Source organism: Acanthaster planci, linkage group LG01 (assembly GCF_054643075.1).
Source record: "Acanthaster planci isolate LZ-2023a linkage group LG01, COTS_SCS, whole genome shotgun sequence".
Classification (NCBI taxonomy): domain Eukaryota; kingdom Metazoa; phylum Echinodermata; class Asteroidea; order Valvatida; family Acanthasteridae; genus Acanthaster; species Acanthaster planci.
Genome location: NC_141777.1, coordinates 31,523,457 through 31,542,730, shown reverse-complemented (window position 1 = coordinate 31,542,730; position 19,274 = coordinate 31,523,457). Strand labels below are relative to the sequence as shown.

The 19,274-nt window shown below is 41.9% G+C and overlaps 1 protein-coding gene across 1 annotated transcript; it reads left to right on the top strand.

The window, feature by feature from the left end:
- Window positions 1-5,530: 5,530 nt before the first annotated feature.
- Window positions 5,531-17,206, top strand: rhou (ras homolog family member U). Its single transcript, XM_087129876.1, has 3 exons — window positions 5,531-6,710; window positions 9,283-9,341; window positions 14,380-17,206. Exons 1-3 carry the CDS (start codon window positions 6,353-6,355, stop codon window positions 14,866-14,868), a joined length of 906 nt encoding a protein of 301 aa, XP_086986002.1. The 5' UTR covers window positions 5,531-6,352; the 3' UTR covers window positions 14,869-17,206.
- Window positions 17,207-19,274: the final 2,068 nt, after the last annotated feature.

Sequence of the window (19,274 nt, the reverse complement as noted above, 5' to 3'; positions counted from 1 at the left end):
GAATTTTCAAGCGCGCACGACTCAGTCACTACGGATAGTGTTCACAACAGCTAGCCCTCCTCAACCCAATCACTGTGCTACTCCGTTAAGCAGGAGGACAGATTTACTTTAGAGAAGGTCAAGTTTACTGGTAAATGTGTGCTCCCGGGCAGTCATGTAGCGCGTTGCGACCCAGTAAATGTCCTGGGGCACGTTTACCATGGGGGACAGAATTACCGGTACACTTACTGCGTGAAGCTCACCTGCTACGACCATGTCCGACCACCGTATGTACGACACCATGTCGACACCCCCCCCACTCTGAGACAAAAAGTTAAAAAATTAATGGGAGAATAATGTTTTAAAATGAACTGAAGTGTACAAATCAAGGTAAGTGCACCAATACCACTGCAAACAATGTATGTCATGTCATGTTTCATCATTGTTTCCGCTTGTCTGCAAAAATGAGACATTGAAATAAAATCTCTGGCCTGACCACCCCCCTCCAGCCCTGTTGTGGAACGTACTTATAGGGTGAGATCGAGCAGGCACGCAGCTAGAGCTAAACGAGGTATCCCTATGCAGTGCACGAGGCACTGTTTTGTTTTCCCAAGAGCGCAAGAGAGTGGAACGACCTGCCAGAGCAGATAAATTTGATAGGCAGCATTAAAGCTTTCAAAACCGCGCTGCATAGTCATCTGCAGTTGGAATGAGCAACCCCTCCCCACCGCCAGCTGCGTTCTGAGTGATGGTCAGTTCAAGTTGGGCTTTTTAGATTTATTCAGATCCAGATACTGATGAAGGGGTTTCCCGAGGAGATAGTTCCGCGCTCGAACGAAGCCCACGTGTGTACACAACAGGACTTCCGCTGGTTGGTTGTTGGTAACATTGTATACGCACGATGGCTGGTAGCTCATAGGCTCAGGAAAATTGTAAACAGCCCAAGTGAAGGTTACCCTCATCCATCACGAATCCTTGGGCAAGCTGCTTCTGTTCAGTAGGTTCGTATCTGATGTCCAGCAGCAACTACTGGTATATTGAACATGGCCCATTTGTTTCTCACAAGTGAGGGGCCGCCCCTACGAATAACTTCCGCACGGACGGAGGGTGTTGACATTGCGTACGCCTTTTGTAGGGAGGTCCGTATGGTGTACTATTTACGACAAACATTTCTCTCCCTCTTTAGCTTCCCTCCAGGCGACGCAACTACACGACGCGACGGCACGACGACTCCCTTACGTCGTGCCGTCGGGTCGCACCGTCGTCTTCTTGCCATTACTTTTGTACACACACGACGCGTCGCGTCGTGCGTCGCGTCGTGCCGTCGCCCGTGGCGTCGTGCTGTCTTAGGTCCTTTCCATGTTGCATTTATTGCCGCCTAAACGTCGCCCCTTCCGTCGTCCGTCGCGTGGTACCGTCGTGCGTCGCGTCGTACGTCGTGTCGTGCATCGCGTCGCCTTTTACGTCGCCTGAAGCGCGACGCCCGGACGCACGACACGACGCACGACGCGACGCGTCGTGTGCTGTCGCCCTTTGCTTCACGGTGTTTATAGAGGGCGCCTTTTTTGTTTTCTTTTATTTCCGCCCCCGTACTAGCATAGCACGGTACAGTCCTCTAATTCAAGCTCCATTGAAAACAGTGCAAAATCGGCACTGTTCAGACAGCACGACGCCACGGGCGACGGCACGACGCGACGCACGACGCGACGCGTCGTGTGTGTACAAAAGTAATGGCAAGAAGACGACGGTGCGACCCGGCGGCACGACGCAAGGGAGCCGTCGTGCCGTCGCGTCGTGTAGTTGCGTCGCCTGGAGGGAAGCTAAAGAGGGAGAGAAATGTTTGTCGTAAATAGTACACCATAGGTCCGTGCGTACATGCGCAAAGTGCTAATTTAATTAATCATTATGAAATTATTGTACTGTCTGAAAGGTAGTGGTGACGGGGACCAGCAGCGAATACCGTTCTGTCACACTCACCAATTTAGACCAGCTTTACCAGCGCCCATCGCTCTGATAGATCAAAGCAAAATATAAAAGCGAGCTGCTTCACCATGCATGCCCGTTTGAGGGCGCGCTACTAAAAAGGTGGAATCCCAATTCTGCAATACTAGCGTCTAGAATGAGTGGGACTTCCGCCATGCATGGTACATTGTAAGGGAAAGGAAAAACGTACCAACTACCAAGTACACCAAACCCTTCAGCGTCCGTAATGATTTGATAAACGGATGAATGTTGAAAGAGAATGATCAACACAGAAATAGTGCAGTCAAAATAAAAGTTGCCACACCGGCATAAAAACTTCAAGTTTCGATAATCGTACAATGAAAGTCATGCAGGACTTCGGGTACCAACGTTACGGGAAGTTGTAATATAATGCATAACAATCTTTCTCAAGAGACAAATAAGCATTCTGTGACTATAATATCGTTCACACTCGTTTCCTCTATTGCTTCATGAAGAAGCTTTGAACTGACCGAATTGTAACTACAGTTGTAGTATTAACGAAGGATATTCCTCATTCAGTGAGTAATGACCATACAAATCCAAACACTAGCGATGAGAGGTGTCTTTGGTCGAGGACATCCACTTTTGCACTTCAGTCAGTCTTCAAATCGCGAGGGACTCGGCCTTCATAAACTTTTCCACTCGCGCTTAGCGCGCAGACATTATTTTTGACACAAATTTCCATCAGCAAATTTTGAGCACAGAGTAGCAAAAACATCACTTCGACGATGCACAAGGAATCTTTGTTCATTCATTGACCAAACTGTATGTTTTTGTAAAGGAACTGCTTAGTCGTTTGAATTAAAACTTTGCATATGAATTTCATTGAGAAATTCGTCATTGAACAGCTGCAATATTAACTTAATTAAAGGGATTGATGATTGTAAAATTCGGCAAAATATTAAAGGGACATGATTTTAATCATGGATATGATCACACAAAACATAAGAATTGTCACTGACTTTGCTGGGTCCATGGAAACGGGTTTGTGATGACCATGCATTCTTCGAAACTCTTGAAAAGTTGACCATTACTGGTGTATGACACACATAAGTAACACGGCATGAGACCACCCCGTCGAGCTTCACGGTATGTTGTAACGTGTGTACTATAAAGATTGCTGCTGCCCTCTGTAGACCAAAATGTACACGAGGTCACAAGACTGTTTTTTCTTTGGTGGGAATTGCCATGAGTGGACAGGTTCCTTAGACTAATAGGCTCAGATCATATCAGCGACAACGGCTTAATTTAGTGTATTTATAATAATCATGCGTATTTCTGGTTAAGCACCGTTTAGATATTCCCCCTCCCTGGGCATCAACAGTAAATAAGATTAGTTAATCCAGAGAGAATTTCATTTCGCATCAAAGGTAAAATCACAGCACCGGGATATACGCCCCTGTCCACAGAATGCGAAATTAAAAAAATGTTGTTGACTGCATCATGGTGGCATAAGGAGAACCAACCGCCACGCCGAGCAAGACGGGATCGACAACCGAAATCAAGCCGATTGAAGTAGAATTTCAGAATCAAATTCAATATAAATCTAATCGGCCGTTGTGACCCAGCGTCACGATGAAGACACAGGCGTCGAAGGCCTACAGCCGAGCCCATTATAATGTAATTATTACAGAACAAAATGTACAGAGAATTTAACAAACGAAAGATAAAGTTGGTTGGACCTCGCATGGCAAGGAACAGTAATGTTCACTTGGTCAATGGGCCATAACCGGAGCAGAATAGCCAGTAGTGGACTCCAGGGAAGTGTTTAACTTATGCTTGCCACTCCAACCAGACCGTCAAAGATCTCTTCTCAAACATCTGTTTTTCTCTTCTTTTATTTTGCAAGTGTAAATTGTAGTGTTAAGAGCGATGTCATAGATACGGGAATAAAAATCCTTTTTTCAAGGGAGCACAGCAGGGGTACCTTGGGAAAGCAGAGCAAGTAGCTACGCCACTGAGCTGAATGCAAAGTACTGAAAGGACCAGCGAAAGCTCGCTTTACAATTCAGTGGATCACATTATTACGGGGTACCTTGTAACGTATAAACTGGGCCAGAGCCAGTGGCGTTTCGGGGGGGGAGGGGGACAACTTAACCCCCTGACGGATTTTTTGATTTTTTTAGTTTTTTTTTTTTTTTACAAATAATACTTCACAGGTGAATAGGAAAGAAAGTAATCATTTATTTATCAAATATTAGCACCAAAAACCTAAGAAAACAACACCGTTTTATTTTTTCTCCTCCAATATCATGTCGAAAGAGCCTGAAGCTTTTCAATTTGCCCCCGTCGACACCAAAAGCTGGATATGTTGCTGGCCCGAGCACGAAGACACGCTCGTTAGATTTTCGAAGAGACCACCCTGGGTTCATCACGGAGTAACCCCAGAGACACCTACCAGAGAACGTCTGCGAGACAAACGGACTTAAAGTGATTTGAACAAAGGCTGCGTAATCGGGCTTTGTGACGAGCCATCCTGGTTTTTGCATTTCGTTTGTATGTGCCGATTAAGCCTTTATCGACTTGTGGGTCTAATCTGGTGGTAATCTTATGGAAAGTTTCCTATTCGGATCTCTAATAAGCTGCCTTTATAATTGTCTCATTCACACGCTAATATGCTTAGGTCAGACCTCATTCAAGTCTCTGTTTGCCCAGCGGGACATGACAACGCAATCCCGTCAATAAGTTGACAATACTTCAGATAATGCTAAAAACTGGAAGCACAACCCAGTTGTGGTCGCTGGTATACTGAGTAAGTCATGCTATTTGGCATTCCTGAACGTGTACCCCCATTCCACCTGCTTTTTCAGGCGTGCTTCTCAGTAAACAGTCTCTGTGCGAAAGAACTTAAATGGAGGGTCATACCAAAGTAAGAATCACACATGTTGATAACTATTTGGGGAGGCACACCAATGAACTCTGGGTTGTAGTGCACCGTTATTGATTTTAAATTCAACAAGAAAAGCTGTTTTCCACTTGGTCGTCAGAAATACGTCACTGGTTAATCTTAATCCCACTTTAGAATAATCAATGAATAGCATGCACAGTGGATACCACTAAATTCAAATTAACACAAACCCTCGCATTTGCTGAGATGCGGATAGGATCGAGTTCCTTTTTATTGATATTTATACATATTTTCTTATTCATAACTGTGAAATCTCTTCATCCGGTTACTTCAAAATAAGTGGGTTTCGATGTTACTAACCTCCTGAAGGCACTCAGTTCAAGCCTATCTTGAACAATACATGTAATTTCCAACAGGTTGAGTTATAACCTAAACTTCTTTTGCTGTCAGTAGTCAATAGATGGCGCCCTTTAGATTCGAAGCACAAGAAGAGACATATGCAGCAAGGTATGAGACGGAGAGAACCCCCCTGCTGTGTGTTGGTCATTGTCTCGCTGGAATCTGGGGAATTCCTTTCAGACATCTTGGGGGGATGTGTTAAGTAACAATAGTCTGGAATGTGTATAGGGATTGGACATGTTGGGGGGGTACCCCTCGGTCTCATTTCTTGCTGGGTATAAGAAGAGAACGAGCTCCAGGCCTGTGCTCCGCTCCCGGCCCATGGCCCAGCGCCTGAAAAGGGGTCGGGGGAGGTAGAGGTCAACACGCAATTTTTATGCACCTCCCTGTCCAAAACTTGGGTTCAACCGCGTCTGAACATTATGTGCTTCGTCTGTCACAGTTAATGTAACCATGTACAGTATCGTGAATCGTGTAATGTTTCCGTATTATTTTTGCACCGATCTCAGAGCCTGCAAAATGATTCGCACGTCAGCGCTAGTACTAGCAGCGCATATGGCTAGGCTGGCTGGGTATATTATATTGCGCATGCGGATATACGACGGCTGATCGATGACGTAGTTTGTGTGTCACCGATTTGCTATGTACACAATGCATGTAGCCCGCCCGTAAATTGCCATTTGAAAACGCTGCAGTACAGTGCTTACGTACCATTAAAAGCACGCGTCTCAGCCGGCCGGTCACGCACACGCGACGCAGGTATATCATATCTGACTGTACGTAACGGTTAAGTCGAGTTGAACTGTACAGATAGCTTAATTGTGCTTGTTCCATCGTTATTTTACCTGATGTACATGTATGTTGTTACTGCTGTGGAAATATTTCAGTGACATAGTCTGAAGATTGGAAGGATATGTGATGTACGTGAAGCTCTTAAACTATGTTTTACGGCTAAGTTTCATCACACAGAAGGAGCGGAGCTAGCGACATTTTCGCGTCAGTGTCACCACCAGAAAGTTTCCAGTTAAACGGGAAAGTTCTTGGACAATCCTCTCTTCAGAACGCGAACAAACGCCGTCTTTGTCTTGGAAATCTCTTGAGGTGAATACTCGAGACTCGCCAATGGTACTCACCGGTTTCACCAAGGAGTACCGCGATCTGGAGACCTTCCAACCGTACAATCCGACCGCTTCCAGTGCAATCATGCCCCCTCAGGCCCAGTCCTCTACCGCCCACCACCATCACCGGGACCATCATTCGACCACTGTGCCGGTTGGCATGGGGTCCCCAAAGGCTCGTGGCCCGACGACAACTTCCAACATTTTCAGAACAGATTCGGCGAACGAGGAAGACATTGATACCAAAGTGAAGTGTGTTTTAATAGGTGACGGAGCGGTAGGCAAAACTAGTTTGGTGGTCAGCTACACAACCAATGGCTATCCGTTGCAATATGTTCCTACAGCATTTGATAATTATTCAGGTAAGGCGATTGTTTTGTTCTGGTGTGTGTGGTTCCCACTCGTTGAAATTTTTTTGGACACAGCCATTTCTGAAAATGTCTGTTGCCCTAAATAAATGAAGGGGTTAGGTTTGTGTGCCATGGCATTGAGTAGGTTGTAGTTTTGAAGTGACATTTTTCATTTTGAACAGAAAGAATTTTCTCACATTATCAAATGTAGGCACTTCATTCAAAATGATTCCAAATCAACACTTTTGTTGGTAAGAGTCCCATTTACAGACACCACTAATTTTTCCCTAAAGTGATGTACTGGCCATCTTTTAAGTGATAATACGTACGTCCTAACATGTCAAATTTAGCAGGGAAAATATTGGAGTGTTTTTAGTAGAAAACACAATGGTGTCAGGTGATGTCTGTGTATGGAACTTTTTTTCCCATTTTTTTTTAAGAATGACAAAAATGGAGGCGTCAACAACTACACAATTCCCTGGCCACACTTGGCAAAAGTGAATGGGAAATATCTTCAGATACAATTTGGTATCCTCCATGGTATAAGAAACCATGGAGGTGGAAACTGTTTCTACCCCATGAAGAAATTTAGGGTTTCATGTGCATGAAAGGCATAGGCCTACTCATTCACAGCAACAGCTGCTTAAATCTTGCCAAATAATGTTATACAAAGAAATGGCCTTAGTTATATTTAGACAGTGGATATGACCATTGCCGGCAAATTTAACAGTATTCAGCCAGGTACAAGTAGACAGCACCCTCCTTGAGGGGAAACATGAGTAAGGCTGTAATTAAAGGTTATTAAATTCTAAAATCAAGTACTGTGGGGTCTGTGGTGTAGTAGTGGATAGCGCACACATCTTGGAATTACACAATACGCTCCCAGCTGGGTTTGATTCCCAGCTATCATCTTTTTTTTTGTCTAAAAAGTGAAGCATCTCTCTCTTTTGTTATTTCTAAATTGACTCCATTTTATCACAGAGTACTGCATTTTCTTTTTTTGATTCATTGCTCCGGAGGATTTTTTTAAATGGCCAAAATTGTAAAATGGTCTGATTCCCACCTTGTAAATACGAAGTCACAACGTCTTTGTTGGGGCAGAACCAGACTAAAATTTGTCGTGGTAAGAATTTTTAAGCCCCGAAAAACAGTTACTGTGCTTTGTGCCTGGTAAAATATTGTTCTGTTAAATTTACGGGCAACGGCTAAACATCTATTCCCCAATATTTAATTGTAAACTACAAGCTTTATGGATACATTTATGTCAGACCTATCAGTACCTGAAGATCCAGAGTTACAGTCAAGACTAGTACAGTGTAATCATAGAGCAAGGACCCATGGCATAATTTGAACTCATTTTGGAGTGAATGACCTCTCACTGCCTCAGCGTCATTGTTACACCAACTATTCAAGGATGTCCTGTCTCCCAACCCACAATTGGTTTTTCCCTTTACATCATGGGGGCTCATTACCACCATGTTCCTTGTAAGTAAGAAAGAGAGTAGAAAAAAGAGGGTAACCATTTGATGTGGTTTTGGTGGCTTAAAGGAATTTTGAACCATGTGGATGACTCACATTGTTTGCCCTTCAAGTAGGTTTCCCTTGAATTCTCTTCCATGTAGGTGGCAGTGAATCATACTTGTAATCCCTGTAGAATGTGGGTTTTTGTTTTGAAAGGTGTTTACATTGAATTGTCTACTATTCGCTAACAGAACAATTTCTAAAGAACGGTCAACAAGGGTTGGTTGATAGATTGCTACCATGTCTCACTCTTAATTTTAAAGTCCTGCTTAGATTTACACTTAAATAGTTACAGCATGCATTATGCATTAACCTCCCCATGATTCTTGTGCACATGTACACGTGTTGCTCTTAAAGCCTTTTCTAGATTTGTAAAACTTGTGGATACATGTCCCCATACAAGTACAAAATGCACTTGTCATTCTGACTGCAGAATAAAACATACATGTAGTATGAAGTTTATTTTGAAATCAAAGGGAAAATTCAACCATTTAGCATTGTACCTGCGGCTTTTTTTTTGGGTGGCTATTTTATTTGACAAGTTGTCCTGCCTAGTGGAATTGTGTAACAGCTGGGTTTCTAAACTAAGTTGTATCGTGGAGGTAGGAAGAGAATGGGCAAAGTAAACTATACATGTACATGCTGTAGTGGTTTGGTTCATGGTTCACATTACCAGTTCACGTATCTGCACTAGCTGCAAGGCCAATGTTTGTTATTCAGCCCAGCCCAGTTGTGGGCCCCTCCATGTGTGTTGTTGACATTTGAAATTCTATAGAGTCTGGGCCCATGGGTCGTTATTGTGGGTTTGCCTTCTGATTACTAATGTGCTAGCTGAAGAGAAGAAAGAAGTCTGACAAAAATATCCTTATACATGTTTTGCTGACTGTGTTTGATATCAAGAAATCAGAAAGGCTTTGCAAGTTAGCACTCCAGGTTAATAATAATTGGCCACAGCGTCCACTACATGGAATGTGCAGTGTTGAAAGTTATATATGCAATCGAGTTTGTTAACAGTAAAAAAAAATAAACATTTTGTTACTTTCTTTTCTGTGCACTTTTACAGTTGTGGTCAGAGTGGATCGAAAGCCTATCAAGATACAGATTTGTGACACAGCTGGTCAAGTGAGTACATGTATCTCTGTGCAGTCTTAGTGTAGGGGTATGTTGCCTAAAAGTCAAGGCCGTATTTTTTTTAAGTAGGTAAGCTTTCTCCCTGTCTGCAAACGTCTGTAATCTTGCGAATGTGGTTTAGTTTCAAAGGGTCTGTAATCACGTTAATAGATATCCAATAAATATCTCAAATTTGCTTTGCTGGTGTTAACCCTTTCCCCTAGATTGATAAAACATGGATATTACCAATCAATAACGCCTGTGATCTGTTCCACAATCCTTAATCCAGTGATTACAGCGATAAGTTCCAAAATTTGGAAGCTGTCCCCGACAATCTTTGCACAGAGTACAAACATGAAAGATATCTTATGAAATACAGCGTTTAGCTATTGTACATGAACATGTATGAGGTTACCCAAATGTAATGGCATTTTGACTGATCAAACGTATATTTAAAATGCAGCAATCTGTCTTAATTAACTGAAATTGCAAATCAGTGTGTAGTCAGGCCTAATGTTGGCCTCTGCTGGTTATGATCATGGTAATTTGTTCACAAGCATTTTACATGATGTATATGGATGCAGTTGGCACCATAGAAATCATAGATAAATTCAATAGATTATCGCATGCTAAATTCCACTTATGGGGTGATTGGATAGTAATCGGTATAAATTGGGTGTGGGATGAACTTTGGCCGATCCAAAGAATCGTGTACTCAGTGAACACTGTATACACTGTACACATATATGTACGTGTACCGGCATAACAGGGAAAATTTCAAACCCAAAATGTACATGTACATGTGGCATATTGTAATGTATGATGTTGGCCTTTGAGGCAACATCTGTCCCTAACAGGCTTCAGAAGTTATTGATCATAATAGACTTCTGGAATGGAATAACCCACTGGCCATAAATCATCTACTTAGGCAGTTGACTTGTCTGTCTTGCTCAGCGGAACCCATGGTGAAATGTTCCAGGTTTTGGTAGACGTGCCTGACTGCTGACCTTATGAAGAGAGCATTGTATACTGTTTGGCTGGTGGTCACTCCTGTAGTGTACATGCATGCACATGCATATGTACATGCACATGTATGCTTGGCCAGGGTAGTTACTCATACAGTACATGTAGAAGTGTATAATCTGGGTATTCTTGTCTCCTGTTCACCTTAGGAAAAGAAAAACTAAGATCAGTAGTCTCCATGAAGCTAATTTTGTACTTAAGGTCCATTGATAGACAATCATGATTTCCAGTGCTTGCCTTATACATGCTTTGGCTATCTGCCTAACTGTGCATCCCACTTTTCGTTTTTGTTTTTTACTGAATGGCGCTTGAAATGAAAGCCAGAGAGAAGACAGTGAAAGTGTAGCCCAGGGCAAAATGGTCAGACATAATGCTTGCAAGAAGCACAGTGGTGAAAAGGGAAGCTTTTCATTCATTGCCAGTCTGTGGGGGATTCTCACCGACTCCTTTGTAGGAAGTTGCTTGGGTCCCCAGGATCCAAACATTGTTGTATCCCATTGTAAATCGATAAGTACGGTGCTAAGCTTTGCCCGGATCTAATCAAGAGTCTTAACAAGAGGACAGAGGGCAGGGACCTGGAGCAGAGATCGATCTTGAGGTTTCCAAAAATGACAGCAAAAATGAGAATCAGGCCTACAAACAATAACCTCAGGATCGACGACAAAGTCTGCAACATATTGTTTCAATCAGTGTCGAAATTAATTTACTTGGACAAGGTGTTTTATCATCGAAGTGTTGAGTCAGCTACTACTGAAAGATACTATGTCACACAGTCACACAGATAGTATTTTGGCGACAGCATAAAACAGTTTCAAAAATTTGTCACAGCTAAACAGATTTGGTAGAGTTTATTTGACAAGAATAGGCGTTTTGATGTACCGACACCTTGTCAATAGCAGTGTGCCATCTCTCGTGAAGACATGCACAGAACTCTTTGCCTTATTGCTTCCAGGCAGATCACCTTGAGTTTCTCTCTTTTTGTTTACTTCTGACCCTTTCAGCTCCAGAAGGAAAATGTAGAATTAAGGCTTGCATGTTCCGGTAATCCTTCAGGGAATACTCAGGCTGATGTAACCACTCTTGTGTGAGGTTGATAGGCCCTTTCCTGCTGTATTGTCACTGCCAGATTAATGCTTACTTGCTTACTTTACCTGGATTCAGGAAGCTTTTATGGGCCTCTCTTATTCTTAGCAGAGCCCTATTTCATGGTGCTGCTAAGCACATGATTTCACACTAACGAAGGCTCAGTGTATTTCGTGGAGACCATAAGTAGTAAGCCCAGCAAAAGGCATACTTACATGTACATGTACCGGTACCTTGGAGGAAAGATTTGCTTAACCCAAACCCCCTAGGGTGTATGTAAAATCGTATTGAAATTTGTGGATTTGGGACTGTTAGGGTTAACTTAGTGATGTAACAACAGAAATCTCTATGCGCAGGCAACCAAAATCACAACTACACCGAGCACTGCCTTGAAATAGTGCTTTAGGTTAAAAAAATTTTTCTGCAACGGTATGGTAAGCCAGACTTTCCTGCTGTTAGGCAGCTCCATGCAATTGGGCCCATACTGCAGGGAATGCCTTTTTACTGTGGGGAGCATAAAAGTTTACCAGCTGGGGGAAAAAGTTACACATGGTGAATACATTAATTGCAGACTAATGAAAAGCTAATCGATGTACACGTACCATGTCTTGATGTTGACGTTGACCTGTAGCATTAGTACTCATTTGTAGCAGAATAATACCCCAACAAAGACTTGGAAAGCAAGCATATGTTCACATGTATGGTTAGTGTAACTGGCAGTCATCAGTTTGTGTGTGTGTGTGGTTTTTTTGACATGTTGTGCTATAGGGCCTACATGTACATGTACCCTTTACACTGTGTGCAATGTACATGTACATGTGAATACGTACATATATGTTCAGGGCTTACATGTTTCAAAACTTAGCACCCTGTCTAAACTAGCCATGAACAAGAAATTTCCAAATTTGGAAAATGGCATATTGGAGAATGCTGCAGGAAGAGATAAGTACACACACTGTCCACCCACAGACAAGCGTGTACATGTACATATGTACATGTGCAGTTATGTTGATAGATGTGCAACATCTCTCTCAGGACCTTGTGGTATTGCCTTAATGTGATTGATCAGTCTCAAAATATTAGCTGATGCAGCCAAATTCTCTCCCAGCACGGGGCAGTCAGTGTAGATCCTTCAGTGGTACAGCCATAGCCCACTGCAGTCAGTGTAGATCCTTCAGTGGTACAGCCATAGCCCACTGCAGTCAGTGTAGATCCTTCAGTGGTACAGCCATAGCCCACTGCAGTCAGTGTAGATCCTTCAGTGGTACAGCCATAGCCCACTGCAGTCAGTGTAGATCCTTCAGTGGTACAGCCATAGCCCACTGCAGTCAATGTAGATCCTTCAGTGGTACAGCCATAGCCCACTGCAGTCAATGTAGATCCTTCAGTGGTACAGCCATAGCCCACTGCAGTCAATGTAGATCCTTCAGTGGTACAGCCATAGCCCACTGCAGTCAGTGTAGATCCTTCAGTGGTACAGCCATAGCCCACTGCAGTCAGTGTAGATCCTTCAGTGGTACAGCCATAGCCCACTGCAGTCAGTGTAGATCCTTCAGTGGTACAGCCATAGCCCTAACAGTCCCAACTCCTCAGATGTCAATATTATTTTACATACACCCCAAGGGGTTAGGGTTAAGCCAGTTCCATTTTATGCTGCGCCAAAACACATTATAGTGTGAAAAGCATTCAACATATTTCAGCTTTTCAGATGATCAAAAATAAATACCAGCAAATTACAGTAGCAAATTTGAGGACGTGCGTTGTTGGGTTATTCTATAAATTCGGGGTCCAAAAGTTCATCTGTCTTGGAAATTAAACAATGTGTTCTGAACTTACAAAATCACATGTCTGATGTGGCAGGGACACAGAAAAAATTGGACCCCTAATTTATGTAATGACCCAATATAACTTTTTTTAATGCACTGGTATTGTGTTAAAGTCTGTAGTCTATTCATAATTTTGAATAATTTGAAGATTTCCCCCCAAATCCACTGTTTCATTGCCAATCAGATAGTTCTACCACTACTCAGAATCTCTTACTCCAGTTCTCTGAATACCCCACCCCATATTCTCACCTCAGCTGGATCTCCCAGGGGGGTTCAACTGCAAATCTGATCACCAGAAAAAAAAGTGGTGGGTCCTGTGGTGTGTACACAGTTGAGGTTAGCTGTATAATGAGTTAACCAGACAGGTTGACCTCAGCAAGGTCGAACCCCGGTCCTCTGAACTAAAGTCTTTCAGAGAGTTTCTTGGTTCTGTAGTACACTTAATTTTTTTACAACTTTTGCAGTTTTCTGTGTGAGGGTTTCTCATCTCATTACATGAGTTTGTTTCTGGGAAAGTTTCAGCTGCATGAAAACTTATTGAAGAAATAATTAGTGCATTTCTGAGTAGAATTTTTTTTTTGTCAGAACAATTTCAAGAGTTGTTTTCTTCTTGATGGGCCTGCATGACCTGCCATAAATTCAGCTCCTCAAGTTGCAAAGTTGCAAAATGGGTGTGATATTTGTACACTTTAACTGAAGGACACACTCAGAAAGGACAAATCCCCTGAAATATGAACAACATTGAGAAATGACAATCATCAGATGCCCCACTAGTTCTGTGGGCTGTCCCAAGAACTCCCCCAACATTTTTTTCCCTGTCAAAAGAGGAGCATGGGTAGAGAGGCATGCTTCCATTCATTGGAGTTATGCCAAGTCTGGATTCAGACCAGCTCAATATCACTTTCATCGCTGCAGGGCTGTCAGCTGTAATACATTCTTTTGAACCCTGCCAGCCCTGGACAAGTTGTAAACAGCATTTGGAGGGTCTGTGTTATGCTCCACAAGTCTGATTACTCCCACGTCAGCATTCAGTTTCTTTGTACCATCCTTACACGTGATTTACCAGTATTTCGTTCTAAAAAGAGGTTTTCCTTTTCCCTTTTGTTTACTGTATTTAGGATGATTTTGATTCACTACGCCCACTGTGCTACCCGCAGACAGACGTATTTCTCCTGTGTTTCAGCGTGGTGTCGCCCACGTCCTTCCACAACATTTTAGAGAAGTGGCTGCCGGAAGTACGGAGGCACAACCCAAAGACCCCCATCATCCTGGTGGGCACGCAGTGTGACTTGCGGACTGACGTCAATGTCCTAATCGATCTGGCCAAATACCAGGAGAGGCCCATCACTGAGGAGGAAGCTATATACAGGGCCCAGCGTATCAACGCTGTCTCGTATGTGGAATGCTCGGCACTGACGCAGCACAATCTGAAGGATGTCTTTGACACTGTTATCTTAACTGCCCTGCAGTTCACTGGACCCCCCAAGGGTAAAGGTAGCTCCAAGTCCAAGGGCTCGAAGGCAAAGTCCAGTAAAGCCAAGAAGGAGAAGCCAGTGCCATCCCAGCCCAAGTCCTCTATTTGGAAGAAGCTGTGCTGCATTGTTTGAGGTTGTGACTCGAGAAACCTACCCCCACTCCCCTCGGCCTCATGTCTTTCCCCCCATGATGTTGGACTTGTGCCGTGTCTAAATAGTGAAGTTCCAGTCGAGATAAAAAGCCTGCTGAATATGAACTGCAGTCAGACTGTGCAGTTCACGTAATACATACATCAGGACTCTGAAAGAAGTCAATATTAATGCAATATTTTGTAACATCCACGTCTTATAAAATGCAGTTGGTATGCCGCATTGTTTCATGTAACTCTGCACTGAATTGATGCAAATGGCTAGCACACTTCATGAGAAAGCAAGTAGGGATTGGAATAAACAGGACAACTGCGATGAGCCCTGAACAGTCACTAAGCAATGGCACCAACAGGTTGCGTTTTCCATATATGTGCCACATTGCCTAAATAACGTAGTTCACTGAGTGTGTATCATATTAAAAAACCAAGACTGTATATTGTATTCCAAAATTAATTTATTGTAACAAGCATATAAAGTACTTTTTCATGCAAAAAGGTTATTCAAAGAAGCAGCTTATCCATGTAAAGCTCATGACATACCGGAGTTCTTCCAGTTTGGAATCCTCATTAGAATTTTTACTTCAAATCTTAGGGCCATGTGGATCCAAAAGTCCTAGAAAGAAAAGTTGAAACTTTATCAGTGGTGTACTTCACTTTGACAACTGTGTGTTGTTCTTGAATGTAAGATTTTAATAAGTACATGTATTTGTTTTCAAAATTTTTACTTCCATTCATGTATTTATATGTTGTAGGCATTTTGAGTGCCAGCGATGCAAAACCCCGGTTAATCTTTGTTATAGTTCATGCCATTTTAAAATGATTTTGCAAACATTTTACTAGCGTTCCCAATTCATGCTTCCATGAGCTACTGCAGTGCTGTCCGTGCCATTGACAGTGTTCATTCGAGCATTATTTGCCCTTGAAAAGGATGTAATGAATTAATCGAGCCAAGATGGGACACTCTAGCATGTTAATTTTCCAGTGTCTCGCAAGTATATCCCTCCAGAATAATTGTGAATTTGAAGTCAGAAGGATTTTAAAATATATTTTAGAAGAGGTCGGGCCAAGTTGAGAGTTACCAGGACATAATACAAGTAGTATAGAGTTTGAGCATCTGCATACTGTGTTGAGAGGTTGTGCACTTATTACTTACTACACAAGCTATGTTACGATTTCATTCATGAAGTTTCTTCCAGCATACATAAGAATATGACTGAGTGTTAAACTTCAAAGGTTTTGGGGCATTTGCTTCGGACAAATTTTTTTTTTATCTTTGTGCCTGAAAACTACCCACCAATGTACGTATGGTAATCCTGCCTGTGTTATGCATGTGACACACACAAAAATCTTGTCAGTGTTCATTCCTTGAATATATTGAGATGGCAGATTTGCTAATGGAAACACTTTGCTCAGCAAAATTAACTTTGACCAGCTAAAAATAGCTGGAGCGGCAGATGCATGCGCATTCTCTGTGAGGAATCCTTGGCTATCTTCACCTTACAGAGGAATTCAAAATCACTTTGGTAAGCAGCTTAGTTCTGGTTTCTACATGAAACAGCACACCCCATTTTTTATGTACATGTATGTTGAAGTTACATGTATAACGTAATTGCCTGAGGCCCTTTTGCTGACGGGAGTTATTTTTACAAGCCGCATGAATTGAGGAAAAAAAAATCTGTTCATCTTTGGATAATTTTAAGGGTCAGTTCTTGAGTTCAAAAGATGGAATGTTGCAGTATGCACAGTGCATGCCAGTACACGTAATGTCTGCACCAAATATTTCAATGTCAGTCTCTTGACAAATAGTAGAGAAGCAACAAATGAACCTTTAATACTTTGAAAAGCGAGTGGCAAAGATTCTCATGGAACATTTGGCCAAGGAGTGTTTGCTCTGTGGCAAATCTCAAATCTGATCAACTTTAAGTGTAGGAAAAAAATCTGTCAATAAAGAAACACAAACATGCGTGCACACACTTGACAGCAACCAAGATCTGCTCTTTGCGCTTGGTTTTTCAAGCCTGGCCTACCTTCTGTTGCAACTTGTTCTTTGATTTGGGTTATACGATTACAATCATGATAGCGAGTTCGCAGTTGAATTCCATTAAAGATATTCTTGGCTGGAATTGAAAAAAAAAAATAAAACTTGAAATTTAAGATGCAGAATGTTTTTGTGTATAATGGGACAGCTGCTTTTGGTGTTGTTTTATCTTTTGCCATTGTTGAAGATGTAATGAATATATGATAATTGGTTTTTGCTTTTCTGTGTAAATACATTTTGTAATATTGTGAAATAAAGAGAGCCACTATTGAGTAAGACCACATTTTGAGAAGTCTTCTTTGCACCTGTTGATTAATATATAGTGTTGATATTGCCACCAATCTGCACATTTTTATGCATTGAGTGGCATTACCTATATACCTGGAGTCATGCCCACAGTTTTTGACCGTAAGATCTGATGAACTAATGCACCCTCTCCTGCTTACAAAAATTTCAACAATGGGATTTTATAGGATAGTGCTATCCTTGGCCCTTGTTAGGAAACTGAACATTCATTTAGGTTACACAGGATTTCATCATTATGCAAGGAAAAATATAAATTGGATCGTTTTCTTAAAGACCTGTCTAAAATGTCTTCTGTTGATCTCGACTTGTGAGCTTATTATGGTTAAGTGCTCAAAGGTTTGTGAAACATTTCAATTGCTTCCATGGATGGAAGATTCTAGAAATCCAAAGATGTGGACCACCTTGTCTGACATAACCTACATGTAACCCAGTGCAATGTGAACAAAAGGTCTGAACACAGGCCTTGTCGATGGAGTTCGTCCACAGTACAGGTTGAAGGTGTCATAAATACACTAGTGTATTTTAGGAGCAGCTTAAAACGTGCGATAAATGCAACAGGAAAGGACCCTCCGAAAATCCCCAATCTCCCTTTTGTGGACTGGTCTTCTAAGCCTCTTCATGGTGGGGGATTAGTGAATATTACTTGGGTGTGACAATGAGGGGCAAAGGATTGTGCAGGAAGTCCCTACTTCTCAAGTAAAGGTGTGATCCCCCGATAAAAAAAAAGACAGGATCGACAAAAGGGATAATCTTCTAATTCAATGCATTCAGAGGTTTTTTGGCAGGATTTTTGCAGCAACTACTGGCTATTGTTGTTTTTTCTTTTACTTCGAGGATTACTGACTGGAACAATTGACAGCCTGGCTGGTGGTGGTAGATCCCTTCTCCTACTGAACTGTGGGGCAAGAATCATGAACTGTGCCACAGATATAACACGGTCATTTGGGTTGGATATCAGAAAGAGAGAGATAATATAACATCTTAGTGGCATGTGTTTTCCGCTGTTTTGGTCAAACCATGATCTAAGCAAAAATGATATCTGGGAACCATTATGCTAGTCTTGGATAATTGTAAATTTCGAAGTAAAATTTCAGCAGCGTCCTACACAGATACTGCCTATTGGTATCCGTATCGCATCCAGCAAATCTAATTAATACTTTCCTGGGGAGGGGGAAGATTTTTACAAGTGTGTAGAATTTACTTGAAGTTGAATAACTTGCAGGCTGCCCAATGAAATGTTTGAAACAGTGCTTAGAAACATTCAATTCTGTACAACCTTTCCATTACTTGCTGCATTCAGAGTATGTAAATGTTTCTCAGGCATTTCCAATGAACATTTTTTTCTAAACTTTGTACATTAGGACTGAGGTGAAACAAAACCCTTAAATGCAACTAGATGAACAAATTAGGGCCGAACTAGGAAGCACTCAACTTACCTGGTCCATGTCATTTGTGAAGAATCAATAGGCCAAACGTTCACAACTGGTGTTGTTGCACTGGATCTATCGGTGTATTTCTATGATTACATGACTCTTCTTTGATATTGAATGTCGAAGTTCTTTTTGTGTATATACATGTGTTGAAGTTTATATTGTTTTAAGGTAATTGTAACAGACATTTTCACTGTTTCCCGTTTTATGCTATTGTTAACCATGTGTAATTTGGCTTTTCAGCCACGAAACATGTTTTTCAATTTACCAGTTTTAATAATTACATCATGGGGGATTTATATTTAATCTTGTTGGTGTATGAAAAATGACCATCTTGAAAGAATAACACTGTTCAACAGAATAATCGTTAGGATGGGGATTTTTGAGGTTTTTTTATCTTCCTTCAGTGTAACTCTTACACCATCAACATTTCAATATGTTCCACATTACCTGGATTAAGCAGAGCTCTATCAACTCCGGATGTAACATAAAAGACATAAAGCAAACCGCTTGTAAAACAGGGCCGCTATATTCACAGGTGACACTCTTCCTGTAGGGTGTAGTGTTTGCCATAGCACTGGGTGATATTGGCAAACATTTGTCTGTAGGTAAGAC

What these genes read in the sequence shown, in the direction of transcription:
- rhou (XM_087129876.1), top strand. Translation starts at nt 6,353, where the DNA reads ATGGTACTCACCGGTTTCACCAAGGAGTACCGCGATCTGGAGACCTTC. An exon ending in AGCATTTGATAATTATTCAG is followed by an intron (nt 6,711 to 9,282) that starts GTAAGGCGATTG and finishes GCACTTTTACAG; the next exon opens with TTGTGGTCAGAGTGGATCGA. An exon ending in TTTGTGACACAGCTGGTCAA is followed by an intron (nt 9,342 to 14,379) that starts GTGAGTACATGT and finishes TACTGTATTTAG; the next exon opens with GATGATTTTGATTCACTACG.